General features: G+C 39.3%; 1 protein-coding gene across 1 annotated transcript in view; it reads left to right on the top strand.

Annotated features, from left to right (window-relative positions):
- The window catches only part of EFCC1 (EF-hand and coiled-coil domain containing 1), a 48,601-nt gene extending 34,320 nt beyond the window's left edge, over positions 1–14,281 (top strand). Inside the window, exons 3-8 of the mRNA XM_021409304.1 lie at positions 175–320; positions 3,402–3,537; positions 3,865–4,027; positions 7,008–7,166; positions 10,090–10,159; positions 11,623–14,281. Of these exons, the coding sequence (XP_021264979.1) occupies positions 175–320; positions 3,402–3,537; positions 3,865–4,027; positions 7,008–7,166; positions 10,090–10,159; positions 11,623–11,756 (808 nt within the window). The 3' untranslated portion in view covers positions 11,757–14,281. The remainder of the gene's footprint in view (positions 1–174; positions 321–3,401; positions 3,538–3,864; positions 4,028–7,007; positions 7,167–10,089; positions 10,160–11,622) is intronic.

Genomic DNA, 15,691 nt, shown 5'->3' with positions numbered 1-15,691 from the left:
CAATGCAGGCCTTGGCAGTTTGATTGCACAAGCACTGAAGGATCACGACCCTATTCCTTTATAGCAAGCTTGAAAGTATTTTTCATTCATCACTCATGTGCCACACTGTGGACATTCATCTTGGTTTCTCCAAATTTCCTTTAAGTCCACCTTATTTCTGTCTTCCTTTTCCAGATCAGAAATTGTGAAATTTCAGCTTACTTCCACAAGCAGCCCAGAGCAGAAAGATGCAGCAGCTTTGTCAGATGGAAGATGCTGCTTCTCTGTTGTGCAACAAGATCGAAGATCTCCCACTGGCAGAGCTGGGATTTCTGAAAACGGTATCAAGCCCAGTACTCAACTATTCCCTCACCAGTTTTTAAGATTCTCAGCAGAAAACGAATTAGATATTAATCCACCAAGGCCACAGATAAATCTCAGTATAGCTTGAAATCCTAGATCTAAATAAAAGGTAACCACAGCTTTCTACTTCTCCCTCCCCACATAGTTTTGCTTCATGCAAGACTGAACGTGTCACTTAGAGTTACGATTTAATGCAACTGTTCTTCCCTCATACGATTCACCGTACCAAAACCCTCTTCCTTTCTTAAAAGTATGAAATTTTTATTTATTTAATTCAACAATAAAAACCTCAGAACATCAGCTAAAATTATTTACAAGAAAACCATTTGCAGTTGATATTCTGTATAGTCACAATATCTGGAAACGTTCAGACTGCTTCAGCAGCTCTGAAAAGATCCAACTTGCTTAGCACACGCAGCCCTAACCCCTGTCATAGCATCACTCACTTGAGATTCCTCATGGGACCGTGTGAAGCATTCTTTGAAAGTCTTCTAAGATCCTCAAGCTGGCCTAGACTGGCTCTTGCTAAAAGTGACCTAGACTAGGATTTAGTGGTACTAGGGCTTTCAAAGAGATAACAACTTCTGGTGGATCATTTAACTGCTGTAATCATGAGATATTTATGACAAAGCCAAACATCTCCTCCTCCCAACCTCTCTGCTCAGTGCCAGGTAGACAGCAACTGCAAAGTAAATGCAGCTTACCATCAGTGATTTTTGACACACCTCATTCAAAGATGACAAAAACAGTTACCTGAGATCAACTGCAAGTAATAACATGTCTTCACTGCAGACTAAGGGATCTACGCGTAATACATAAAATTAGATTTTGTGTATGTGATGGAGTTGGCAAGTGGCTGCTCAGGAATACAGAAAATACTGAATGTAAACATAATTAGCATCACAGCACGTTCTCCATTTGGCTACGCTTATAAAATTAACCTGCTTTCACCAATATTTTATTAAATCAGGCCAGCTCAAAGACAGATTTCGTGTCTGATATATGTCACAGTTCAAGTTCAAAGAGCTTTCTAGCAAAAGTTTCTCAAACAAATTAGAAAAGAAAAAATAAGTCAGAGCAAAACTGTAAAGTTGATCAAATTAAAAAAAAAAAAGTCTGGACATCTCAGATAAACCCAGATACACTAGATATATAAATCTAGATACAAGTTTATTTTCAAAAATCTTTAGTTTCACTTTAGCAAATATTAATTTCTTATAGCAGAAGAGCACTTGGATCAATGGAATTGTGTAAATTTCTCTGCACTAGCTAAGTTACAGATTATTGCCTAAGCATCATAATAATGAAGTGCTCCATGATTCTATTGATAGAAGAATTTTATTAAAATACTGCCTTTACATCAAGAGGGATACTTAAGAAGTTTGGCTTTTCTCTCTGGTTTCCAAACTTGCTAATCATAACCTACACGAGGGATGTCAAAGATAGCCTTTTCTACATGCGTTTTCAAACAGAGCAGAGGAAATTATCACGTAGGAAAGAAAAAGTATTAGGAATGTCTTAAGGTACATAAGGGTGAGGATACCTTGAGATTCATACGCCTGTTGTCTGTTTTTAAAAATCTAACTTGAGTGTCAGCTATACCAGGCACAACAATGATGCAGTGGATTACACATACCAGTGTGAAGCTGTGCAGTGACTCCATCGTGCTGTGCAGGATCAGTTCTTGTGGCTGCCGTATTTGTGGACTCTGATCGTTATCCATTCAGATGCCTATGGAAGAAAAAAAAAAAATCATAGGAAATAAGTTCCCCAGTAATGTATCACAGCTTGAGGTTATAAAGTCTTCTTGTTTCAGCAATGGACGGCCTCACAGAAAAAAAGTACTGCCATGTACTTCTATAACTTAGTTTTTACAGCGTTAGGATAGCAATAAAGATGCACAGAAATGCATTTTCTAATTAAAGAGCAATACTGCACGGAGCTAAGGCTTGTTCGCGTTCAGCCAGTAATTTATTGAACTCGTTAACCTATAAATTAGGTACATTGGACGCGACCGGAATCGAAACGGCATTAACTAGCACGTGCTGAGCGCTGACGGCGCGGCAGGGGCCGCCTGCCCTCGGCTGGCAGCGCTGCGCGGAGCCCGCAGGCCGCACGCTGCCGGGCTCGGTGGCGGAGCGCGGCTGCCCCCCGGAGGGGCTGCTGCCAGCAGCAGGGCCGTTACTACGTGAAGATTATTGGAACTATTTAACCAACTGGCAATGATTAAGGCAAATAACTTTGAAATTGAAAATAACGTTGAATGTACGAGCCAAGTGAACCTTGCTTATGCAGTCCTAATGTCTGCTTTTCAGGCACTGACTGCGTCAGATGGCTCCCAGTAAGCTGCAGGCATCGTAACAGCCAAGGTCGAGCAAATATCTTCTTGGGGTAGAAATAAGAGATAAATACTATAGCTTTTCTAAGATGCAGCTTAAAAAATATTGAAGTATTTCTCTAGCAGTGGATATGTACTCATATATGTTACGGACACGTCATCAATAATAAATTCGGTACATGAGGAGGCATTAGATTTATGTGAAACAGATACACCTAAGCTTGATGCCTACAGATCAAATGTTATAGTTACATATGTAAGTCAGCGTCCCTACAAAACACAGTAAGACAACAAATCAGAGAACAGTTAATTCGAACTCCTACACTCAAAACATGCATTTGGATGGTGAAAAAAAAAAAAAAAAACAATACTAACAAGTACAACAGTTTTATTCCTGCTGAAGATCATATATTCAAGCTCATATGTGAAAGGTAATTGTGCTCTTTTAATAATATATTGTCCCTTCTCACATATACTTAAATGAAAGCGAAGAGAACAGCTGTAGGTTACCTGCAAGAGAGTACTGAAATATTCAATGTTCTTAAAATGATAATCTTTACCGAGGCACCATTACCCTAGCTTTAAGCCTCTTTCCACAGCTGATGGAAGACCCCGTGCTGTGTCTTACCCAGGCATTTTAAACCTCTGTGGCACCAGTTGAAGTTGTCACAGCTGTGGTACATTGGGGTTGTTTGTAGCTGAGCAGCTGTTGGTTTCTCAGCAGATGAGCAGCTGTTCCGGGCAGTGGAGGGCCAGGCGGCCTCTGATGAAGAGGAGGAGAAGTGGGCAGGAGACCAGCAACCCCAGGCGACCCACGTAAAGGAAATACTGGCCAAGCTCCCTTGCTGCAGCAGTGGGTATGTTTCTGAGATTTGTTTTACCTCAGCCCTTTGAGAATATTACCTCATGATCTGTGGGCACTATGGCTTCAGTAAGAGGCAGTAATCCTGTAGAACCAAAATCAGCAGGCCCATGTGCAGCACAGGGGAAACAATGACTTAAATGCACCCACCTAATCCTAATCAGCATCAGCTGGGACCTACTCATTACCTGCTCTGCCAAAAGTTTTGTGGGAAGGTTGGTTTTGTTTTTTTTTGTGTTTTTGTTTTTTCATTTTTTTTTTTTACAAACACAGATCTTCACCATGAGTTTTCACTCACTTTTTTCTTCATATATACACATAGATGTGATGAAAAAAAATGGAAAAAGCTCATGTCTTACTTGGAGACCAGCAATGCTGACAGCTACGAAGCCACTGTGGAGCTAGAGGAGCAAATCAGCCAGCTCACTGAGCAGCTGGAGCTTAAGGGACACCAAGTGAAGAAACTGGAATCCAATATGGAGGAGGTAACAGGTGCCAAGCGTATGGGGAAGCAGTTGTTTATGTGTCTTTAAGTGGCTACACCTGTATCCATATGCATTTACATTTTGTTCTAGCCATTCTGCTTTCTGTTGCTGGTGTTCCTCTCTGTGCTGTTCATCTGCAAAACTATGCCATGCTTCCCTGTGACACGTGCATTTCCAGCATGGCTCCAACCTGAACCTCCCATTTCTTTGGAGGGTGAAACATGCACCAGCTGCAGTCAAACCCAAGCTCTTCAAATGCCATCCTTTACTGAACTGGCCTAAGATGTTCACTGATACTGTGTTTGGGACTGGTACTACTGCAGCCCAAAGAGCAGCATGCTAACAATAGGGTTACAGTCAGCAGCTGTCAGTGGCCCCTCAGCTCTGGATGATGCACGCTTCATGTCCTCCTACTCCTGTGGGAGCACAGCAACTCCTCAAGAGATCCCTCCAGCTGACTGAGATGCAGACGTTCACTGTTTTTCAATCCTTAAAATCATCTAACTTAGTTTGGCCAGTTCTGAGACAAAACTAGCACGTTTGTAAATTAAAAAAAAAAAAAAGTTCTCAGGTTTAGCAGCATGCTCACCTTTGCTTCAGCAGGGGTTATAACCACAGTAGTTAAAATCCTCAGTGCAGTATGCTGGTTGTCCTGTGTGATGTTACTTTTTAAATACTGCAAATGGCAGCCATTGAAAGACACAGATTTAAATACTATCAATCTTTCTGTGGAACAAAATAAGACAGATAGCCAACTCATGGTGATGTGAATTTAAAATCAGAAAGATTAATCATTTTGAGCCTGGTAGAAATTTATTCTTATTACTTTTACTTACATGCATCTCATGTACAGCTTTTGGTATTTTTTGTTGCTGCAATACAGACAGACAAGTAATAAGTAATTTCTTTCCAAAAGCTTACTGTTCTTGTAATCGGCACAAAATGAACTGGAAGATTGAGAAATGCTCTCTCACATCTGACTTGTAAATAAATATATTGGTTGAATAAACAAACCACTAAAATGCTTTCTCTGACTTGAAAAAACTACTGTATACATTGCTCTATGTACTTGTTTGGACTTGCTCGATGCTAAAAGATGAGACAAATAACAGCAAAGCTTACAAGTAACAAACTCAGCAGGCAAGTGAAAAGCAACGCTCTCAAACACTGATTAATAATTGATCCCATCTAACACTGTAAAACCAGGGGATGAAACAGCTGTGAATTTTTGGAAAGTCTACTTTATGCATAAAAATAATGACATTTTTTTTCCTTTTGTGTAACTTCGTATGACTGTTCCTGCTCTCCAGGGGAATATAACTACTTCCTGTGTTTAGTGAACTTCTGTGGCAGGTGCAGAGGCATCCTGCAATGTAATAAAGGAAACCTTCTGTTTAATTCCCTGAAAACCTTACACAGCCTCTAGAGCATTTGTTATGTCTCAGTCAGACTGCTGCCACACTGGGGGTAACAAAGTTGGCTCAACATACAGGAAAATGTTAGTTTCTTCATCTAAAAAGGGTGTTCAGACAGTGATGCTTAAATCACTGTTTGGCAGATGGACCAGATTTAAATGATTCAAGCTTCTGTAGCTGTTCTGAGCTGTATAGTTCAGAGGACCTGGAAAGCCTCACGAAGTAAAGCACATGGAGAGTTAATGTAACAGGGAAATTTCCATCTGATGGAGCAGTGACAACTAACAGCCAACATTTAGCACTGTCAGAACTAGTACAACCTTCTAGAAGGCTCATTGTGAATCAGGGATACATTTATTTTTTCACTCTGATGATATTTGTGTGTTAGGGAACTGAAATTCTTTCCTATTTTTTAAAAATCCATTAGTATACAAATTTCCACAAATAAAATCTATTAAATACTGCATATACTAAGGCTTGCAGTTATTCTAGTTCAGTTCTCTCTGTAAATACTCCCTAAAACTGCAATAAAGATAAAAGAAGACAAACAAATGCCAGCAAATTTGCCATTTACCCCACATGATTTTGGTTTTCAGTGTAATGTTAATAAACAGATTTAGATTGTATTTGCAACAAGAAATTTCATTAACTCGTCATTTCAGAATGCTGGGCACAGCAATGAATGGGAAATGAAGTTCATAAATAAAACTGAAATCTGTCAGTGCTCTCAAAAGTCCAAAATTGACATATATGTGACATACTTTCCAGAGGATGCTTTCCAGGCTCAATTTACCAAGTTAGCCATGCATCTGCAACAGGCATGGGTCTGTGGCAAGCAAAGATATTTACTTTGTCAAAAGGTGTGGTGGCTTTCTAGTACGGTATTAGTCACTTAAGTTCTGCACTGAAAAGCAATGTTCAAATCCTTAACATTTTTTCACAGGTAGGTTTGAGAAAACCAGCAGGTTGGTTCAGCTTTGGAAGGTCCAGGTCAAAGAAGACCACTCCTGCCTAGAATTTCTGTAGAGCATTCTAAAGTCTTGCTGAATCTGGGCCTTTGTGTGCTTAGCTGCAAAGCATGCCAGTGTTTTGCAGAACGAGAATCTTAGAAATCATTCTGTTGGACTTTTTTTTTCCTTAAGGCAAAAAGAAGAAATTGGCTAATTACGTTCTTCTTTCAGTGAGTAAAGAGATAACTGACTTGTAGGAGCTGCAAGACCAAAACACGACCATACTGGTGAGGGCATACAAATCAGTTCTGTTTTATAGAGGACTATAGGAATGCAAAGGGTCAGAAAGCTGAGGTAGGAATGCCAGTACTTAAAATTTCTGAATAGTCTGCTAGCATCCAGTCTTGAATGAACTGCCATTATGTGCAGGTGCGAAGCATGCATTTCCTAGCAACTATTGATTTTTTATATAGTACATTAAAGAAATGTACTTTTCAAGATCATCTTCTGGAGTGAACTGACATTTATCAGATAAAGAGGAAAACTTAGCTTTGCCATTGTTAGGCAAGAAAGTTAAAAGCTCCAGTGCTTTTAATTTCCTGTGTCATTATCCAGATGAAAGGCCCATTGCTAACTGAACTGCAGCAAAAGGTGGAGGAAACCGAAATGCTGAAGATGGAGCTACAGATGTTGGAGACTGAGAGAGTTAGGCTGTCGCTGGTGGAAGAAAAGCTCATGGATGTTTTACAGCTTCTTCAACAGCTGCGAGACTTGGTATGGCAAAAAAGTAGTCCAGTAACCTAAACCTGTTTCTGATAGTATTCTTTTCAAACCGAAAAATAATGCTCATTCATTCCGTTCAGCACAAAATCCTTTACACCAAGAAATATTTTTACATGCATTTGCCCTTGGAACTGCCCAGTGATTTCTGAAAACTTTTCAACTCCTCAGGATGACCTTCCCAAAGAGCCCAAGAGGTCTCCTTGGATCTAGGTCTTTAAGTTCTCGTTATTTAGAGGAAACAATGAGAATCTCCCTTTGAAATTACATGATCGGCATGGACTACACAGAGATGTGGTAAAATGCAGCAACAGCACAATCCCCTTCAGTGCATTATATGACATTATGGTGAAGGAAGTGAAAACATTTGTCAAGTACTTAGGTAAGCAGACAGTGGCCTTCCAGGCTGGAATTTGGCTAAGACACCCTCATCTCTTATTTCAGTAAGATAAGTACAGGAAACTTTTTATGTATCAGTCTCAAGTCACAAGTTGTAGAAAACTAGGAAGTGCACAGCCCATGAGAGCCTGTGCAGGAGCACCAGCACACTGTGCTCAGCCTCAGGCACCACCTGCTGTACTGCACCTGCGCACAGCAGCAGCTTCGGCCTTGCCACAGCAGCTGATCGGAGGGAGCCTGCCTTCACAACGCACAGGGTCCCAGCACCCACAGAGGCCAAAGCCTCAGCCTGAACCTGAGGTCAGTGTTCTATAGGTGGATAAGAGTCTGGCTTCTCCCGAGCAGTTTAGGAAGTCTGTAGCAAAATTTAAAAAAAAAAAAAAAAAAAAAAAAAAAAAAGCTGGGAGCCTTCTTTTTTTTTTTTAACTGCATCCTGCAGTAGCACTGATTCACTATTAAAGCAATAATACCCTTTCTCATATACCAATATCATATCTTTCTGTGAGAAGTTTCTTATCTAATTAATAATCCAAAGATGGATTTATAAAGGCGGATACAAGGATATCCCAGAAGTACATAGCCAGTGTGGTAGGCCTTTAGAAAACAAATCTCAGTTTCTTATTTGGGGACCGATAATGGCCAGCCAAAAGACAGGCAAACTGGATAATCTGCAGGACATGGGGTATGCTGGGAGCCATACTGTACTGCTGGGAGCTCATTTCTTTGATAATGAGTCAGAATTCTCCTCAGTTTTCAGCAAAGATTTGCCTCATCTGTGTGAGATGAGAATGCTTCCTCAGATGAGTACTGTGCTCTGATGGAAGCACGTTCATGTTCCACTGATGACTCCAGGGAACAAGTGCAATATCTTATAATGTGGTAACTTATTTTAGCACTTGACAAGGAAATTCTCCTTTCATATTGGAAGTCTGACACATGCATCAGTAACAATCCAGTGGAGGATTAAACTAGTAGCAATTAAGAGTGGCAGCCAGCTTAATAACCTTTTGTGTCAAGACTTCAGCGTGTCATTCACTGGTCAGTTATATTATTGCAAATCATTTCTGCTTAGGAGACAATCCATCACCCAATGTGCCATGTCTTGGTGAAAATAGCACTTAATGCTAATCATTGCTGGAAGTAAGCCACCACATGCTGCCAGCTTCCATAGCTCAAATACAGGCAATGATGCTGTTAGTGAACAAGATGATTAACAGCATTCTCAGTAGAATTTACCAAGGATCCCCTAAATCTCTAATGTGTTACACTTCAAGCAAAAGGAAACTTATTCATCAGTAACTATAGTTTTAAGTGTCGCTTTCCCAGCATATTACATATTCCAAGTATCTTATTTGCAACAGAATCTACTAGAAAGCAATGACTTTCCAAAGGCAAGCACGCTGTCAGGGCTATTAAAAGCTCACAATGTGTTGCAGAGATCCTGTGTAATCCCAGCCCGCCACAAAAGTCTCCTTCTCTGGAGATATTCAAAACCTGCCTGGACGCTTTCCTGTTCAATCTACTATAGGGAGCCTGCTTTAGCAGTGGGGTTGGATGATCCCTAAAGGTCCCTTCCAACCCCTAAGATTCTGTGATTCTGTTATTTTTTGATTCTGTGAACCTGTTTTTTCACTATGTGCCAGCCCCGCTGGGGAAGATATGCAGAAGACAGAGACCGACTTCAGTAAGCAGTGACAGTGTTGGCTGAGCTGCTGGAAGGTGCATCATCTTTCCTCCAGAACAGCTTCCATCTAATTTCAGTTTGTGAAGTTTTAACAAAAACAATCTGTCCCTACAGACCTGGAGGCTCTAAGTGCTAATTAAAATAATTGCAAGACCATTTTCCATAAAGCATGCATTAGCATCTAGTTAACAAAATTAAGAGTTTGTTTTCCACATTATTATGAACATCCCAACAAATTTCTAATATAAAACCATTACTAAAGCAGACTGTCCAAATCCTATGTAGTTTTTACAGACCTCTCACTTTTGCTAATGATTATTACATCTCAATCTCAAGGTAATAGCAGGCCTAACACATGACATATACAATCTCTTCTGATTTGTCTACACCTGAAATAGTCCCCTGTAAATCTTAGAACAGATGGGGCTTAGAAGCTTCCTTCTGAGATAACACTACAAAGTTTGACCATCTATTTTCCAACACAGGCTTAGCAGAGGCCTCAACAAACATTTGTCATGCATGCCCTCCTTACACTTCTTGCCATCTAGATTTGTTTACGCACAAGCTTCGTAAAACTACTTTACACTGAATGTCTACAGATTCTCTTTTTACTGCCATATTAGGGGACAGGGACCCTCCACAAACTGCTATTGTTTGAGCAGTATCTAAGTTAAAGTGCATGAAAATAAAGTCAGTACCAGGTCTTGCATTACCAGGATTCAGCTTCATTTTGTTTTGATTTTTCAAATGCAAATACATTGTGCATAGATTTTACTGCATACAGTTAAACTGGTGAAGAACATAATTGTGCCATATTATTTTGTTTCTTTAAAGAACGTATCTAAGCGAGCCTTGGGGAAAATCTTGCTGAACACTTTGGAATCCTGTCATGACCCCCAACATGGTAAGAAAGTAAATCATGCATGAAGACCAAGAAGCATGAAAATATTCCTTTTGGGAAAAGCACTAGATAATGAAGAAACGAGTATGAAAAAAGTATTTCAAATGCTGGGGGATAGGGTGGGGAGAAAGAAATACTATACAGGAAGATTACCAATAGACAATGATGCTTTCTAGTCTACCACACATCAGAAACAGAAAAGCATCCAGGGCTTTTTTTTGGCTATATTGTAATTGGAATTTGGCAGAAGGGGAACAGTTCAGTATTCCACTAATGTCATTAGGACTTCATTCAAAAACATGACACTGAATATGTAAGCCAGCTATTTATCAGGTTCATATCTGGGTGCATGTCATATTCCTGTTCTGCAACACCAATAAGGGATAAAAAAAAAATTTTTGTAAAGCAAGTGCTTCAACCTTGAACTCCTCTAATAATCTTTCATGTTCCCCTTATGAAAATTAAACTCATCTCCCTTGACAGTGGCCCAGCGTACCAGAGCTGCCTTTGTAGGAGCTGTACAGGGATCACAGCCCAGAGGTTTACACTTGATTATTTTGTTCCTATTAGCAGAGCATTTGTACTTTCATTCAAAAAAGGAACATTCTGTACCAAGCCTAAGAACATGGTTTGTAGGGGCTTTTAACAGGGAGACAGTAGTCAAAGACAAGATTACAGAAGAGTAGACGTGGCCCGAGGGTTTGATTTTGGAGAATATTAATAACAGTGATTTAGGAAGAACAACATACAAAGCATCCTGGGTTTTCCTGCTCCAAAGCCTTGTTATTAGTGTGCAGCAATTGGCTCCAAGACACCAACACAGGGAGAAATTGTATCTGACCTATAGATCAGATACTGTCTTGTCAAACACGAGAGGAGACTGGTAGAATCCACACTACACATGTCCAGAGGGTACTACTACTTGTGCTGCAGGGGAATGCTGACACCACACGATGCTGCTGAAACAAATTACCTCCCTCTGTAACTGCAGCACAGTTCAGCTTCCTAAAACAAGTGAAATAGTGAAGTAGCCTTGTGAAGCTCTTTGTACATTCTGCATCACCACTGCCATAAGCTCTTCACCTTTTCTGCTTTCCATTCTCTGACTGTGCACTTAATGTGACTTAAGCAGCTTTCTTAAGTCTTTGAATCAAACATTTTCTTCGTGTTTGACAAGACTAAGTAAGTGGATAGTTGGATGAGCAACTTTTTACTGTGATACAAAGTAGTATTTTTTATAGAAGTATGTGAGAACTCAATAAGCAGTGAGTGAAGCAAAGAAAAACAGTAAAGAAAACAGACCATTTTTACAGAAATGGGAATTCATCATTTGATCTCAGAATGTAGATATTGTTTGTTAATTACTTGCAATGGTACCCGTAAAGAAGACGGCTTGAGTTATGATAGTTAAAGTGCAAATTTCTGTCTTTGTTCAAATAATAATGTTTGCAATTTTCTTTTTAAAGGAAAAGCCCACCTGTTTGAAGTCCTAGATACTCTTTACCATGAGTTGACAGCCTGTGAAATCTTACAAAACCAGCCTCTGGAGAAGGCTCAGAGTCGCCAGTCCTTGTCTAACCCACTGGTCATCTCCTGCTGAGCAGCAGTGCAGCTACAGCCACACAACCAACTGAACAACAGCTCTCATTCATTCAAACATGGGATGAGTGAATAAGATTTCTCAAATTCAAAGTAACTCAGTAAAGGAGAAGAGTAATAGAATAATTAAGCCATGATATCAAACATCTGCTACTTCTGGGAAGAGCATCAGTTTCTCAGCTAACATCACGTCCTCCCTTAAGTTAAAGAGCATTACCTTACGTAGCAGCCTTGCAAGATGGCCCCGGAACTGAACTGGTTAACCAAATGAAAAGAATTCCGAATACATCAACCTGACCCATTTAGATTTACAGCCTGGTTACACACTGCCTGAGCACAAATCCTAGATTTTGTGATAACTCAATTCAAAAGCAAAAGTCTGCCTATGTATTCAGTGTCAAGTAAACTGCTTCTGTAACATACAAGTAACCAAATGACTGTATTATAAACATATACTCAAGTGTATGCCAGTAGTGCAAGTCTTAAGGACTCATGTATAAAATATATTTGTGTGCGTCTGTATATGTGATTCAATTATTCACCTTATTTAATGCTAAAGATAGATTTGTTACTGCTCTGCTGAATTTTCTATTTGCAATTACAGAGATGCCTTCAATAGCCTTTGCTGATGAAAGGCTTAGATTTTATATTAAAATTTGCATTTTACTTCTTGAAAAAGGTATAGTACAACGTTGCTCCCAGGCCTTGAGGAAAGGACTGAAACATTCACTTTGCAGCAGTTGCCACTGTTGCACTAGTAAATGCCATATGCAGTACCTGACCTTGTTTTCTCATTTAATTTCCCTCAGTGCAAGTGGACAGACACAAAGATAGGCCCCGCTAGCAAACAAATTAAAGTAAAATGCTGAGCCTAAACCATGGTGTCATTTTAATCAGCAACAGAATAATTCCTGGGGGCAAAATTGGAAAAAAGTATAATGTTGCTTCCATAAGACTTTCACTGTTTCATTCAACTATCAAACACAGAAACTAAAGAAGCAGAGTCCTTAAACAATTCGGTTGAATTATTCTTATTTTAAAAGTTCACTGGAGATCTTTTAAGAATATGAATTTATTTCCCTGAGATAGTGCCAGCAATTAAATTAGACCATTCAATTCAGAACTCTGCATATATGAATTTTTTTCCATGAAAATCGATTTCGTATGAAAAAAAAAGATCTGTGCCACAATCCAATTTGGGGATTAAGAGGATTTCTATTTCTTTCATTCGTTCTCATAATGCACTCTATAGCTTATACATGCCTAGGACTTTCCCAGGAAGAGAGAAAATGTCATGAAATTATTAAGCAGGATCTATGTGTATATTGGGCAGTAGGGGCACTTCAGAAATAGGATTATAATGCACATACATGCCTGATTATAGCTCCCTTCATGTATTGCAGGATTCTATCAGCATCCAAAGTAGTAGTATTTACTGTATCCACTCTAGATATACATATGCATGTGTACTTGTATTATATATACTTCAATATGTCTTAATAGTGCTATATTAATTGTATACTTTTTGTATCTTTTTCACCACTGAGTTTCTGCTTAACCTTCTCATCTATTTCTAGAAACTTAGACGTAAGCAGACTGATGTGCTGATGACAAAAGAGGGGAGGAGCAATGCAGTCTGAGTGAGTACTGCCTGCCTTATCCAAGCAGCAGTTGAGCTGTAAAAGGAAACTGGAAAATGTCACTGGAAATGTAAGCTGGTGTTAAGGGAGTAGCAAACAGCTGAGATAAATGGAAGATTTTGTGAATAAACAAACACCATTTAACTGACATAAGAAACGCCTAAATCATATCTTGTTAAGTTAGCTTCAAATACCAACATCTTTATTTCCTTACAAAATGGCTATATCAAAATGATTTTTGATACATCAGCATATCCTGATTAATCTTTTGAGTTGGGCTTCTCTTTGTTATTTTCAATGTAACTGGAGAAGAGTTTTCATTGCTGCAGCAATTCATGTGCATACAAAAAAAGTTGATTATTTTAACTTCAATAGGCAATTTACATGGAGCAAGTCAGACTTGCAGTATTTCCTAAGAAGAATGTGTTCTTCAGGATGGATCAAGAGGCAGCCCTCAGTCACATCCTGTAAATCAGAACAAGGCACTGTACTAGACCTTCTTTATTGACCTTAAAATTGATTATTTTCTAAAATACTTTTACCTCAGTGTTTTATACTAAGTCTGTCAACCTCAGTGTTGCTGGGGCTGATAAATATTTAAGGTGAAGCTGTATAAATCTGTGATTTTTAGATCAGTGTAACTGAGAAATTTCTAGCTCTGCCTCAAAAGCAGGTAGGCTTCAACAGCTTAATTTATTATTTGGAACTCATTCAAAAGAGACTATTTAGTAATCCTGGGAAGCAAACCCAAAGCCCTAGGTTTTCTGGAGACTTCCTTCAGTCTAGTTACCACAGCAGATTTCAGCTACTTTTTATTTAAAAAAAAATAAATAAATCTTGCCTTTTGTAGTGTTTGAATTTTTACCAAATAAACAGAAATACCTGATCATGTCTCATTATTATCTTCACCACATTCTAAACATTCATGTGGGAGCAGTGATGACCCGCACTGTTGGCTGCATAACAAATACCTCCTTTGAATAGCCCTTGCAGTAACATATTCTGCGATTTCTCGTTAGCATGTAGATCTCAGATTTTCAGAAATGACTGCTTCACATCGCAGGGCACATACCACCATTTTGTAAAAAAAATTCCCCACATGACAAAAGCTGAAAAGATAACAAAGCACACTCAAGAGCCTTCCATATAAAAAGTACAACTACAAACCTATATCACAGATCTCTGAAAACTCTTTTATTTCAAGTTTATTACACATTAATAAAATGGTCATTTGCTTCCATGTTTACTTATCAGTTGAGAAAAAACTCACAGAGAAAGCACACGTGCTGTAAACATAGCAAGTGTAATTGCCCATCTGAAACTTTGCGTAACTAGTCAAAACCCCTCAGAGCATACCTTCCCAGCATTTCTTTGTTCAGTAGGAAGAACCATATGGAGGAGTACATGTGGCATGCTACCAGATGAGACCAGAGCTCTGCTGCACATGTTCCAGCTGGTAAAAGGTCACTTAGGTCTTGGCTGTAGAAGATAACTAAACTATTGTCTTTGTTTAGAAAGCTAACACGCATCTATAAAAGGGCTAAAAAGATGTAATTATGCTGGATTTGAAGCACTGTAGTTGAACTCTGGCCTTATATCATGCTTGAGATTTTATCCTGTCACCAGCATGCTCATTCCAAATTCTAGATTTTATTTTTTTGCCAGACAGTAATTCCATTCTTAGAGAAAATACAGAAAATTTCCTTTGAGTTACGTCTGCTGGAACTCCCTAATGTAATTAATTCCCCACAGAGAATTCCTTCCTCACTGCTAATTGCAGAGCAGTAAGTCCTCAGGCTCTCAGATGTTATGCTTTAACGCTGATGTCCACCCTTCCCCCAACGAGCTGCCTGGAGTGATCCAACACTTCTAACCTCACCCCTACAAGTCTCAGGGATTGCTCCCTTTTCCTGCTCACACATCCTCCAAACCTGGTGGTTTAGCTCTCATCCACTTTGCTCACAAGAATATATTTGTGCTTCCTTGGTCTTAACAGCTTAGTGTTAGATCTCCACAAATTGTGACCAAACACACATCACTTATCCACTATAATTTATTTACCCAAAAAGTGAAACTTAGCCCTAAGAAGGAAGCTGGGACTTTGCCTCCACTGATACCCACTATACTCCCACCAAAACAAGCCTTCTGATTTCACTTCATTCTCTTAAATACTTTCTTCTCCCAGTGCGCTTCTCAGTTATGGTTTGGCATATTTCTAGCTGAGAGTGAGCATTTTGGGGCCTGCAACATCTCTAGCATAAGTTACATTTTTCAAGTAGAGTTTCCTCCTCCATTT

Source organism: Numida meleagris, chromosome 11 (assembly GCF_002078875.1).
Source record: "Numida meleagris isolate 19003 breed g44 Domestic line chromosome 11, NumMel1.0, whole genome shotgun sequence".
NCBI classification, from domain to species: domain Eukaryota; kingdom Metazoa; phylum Chordata; class Aves; order Galliformes; family Numididae; genus Numida; species Numida meleagris.
Note: the sequence above shows the minus strand (reverse complement) of the source record. Positions and strands in the feature narration are given on the sequence as shown.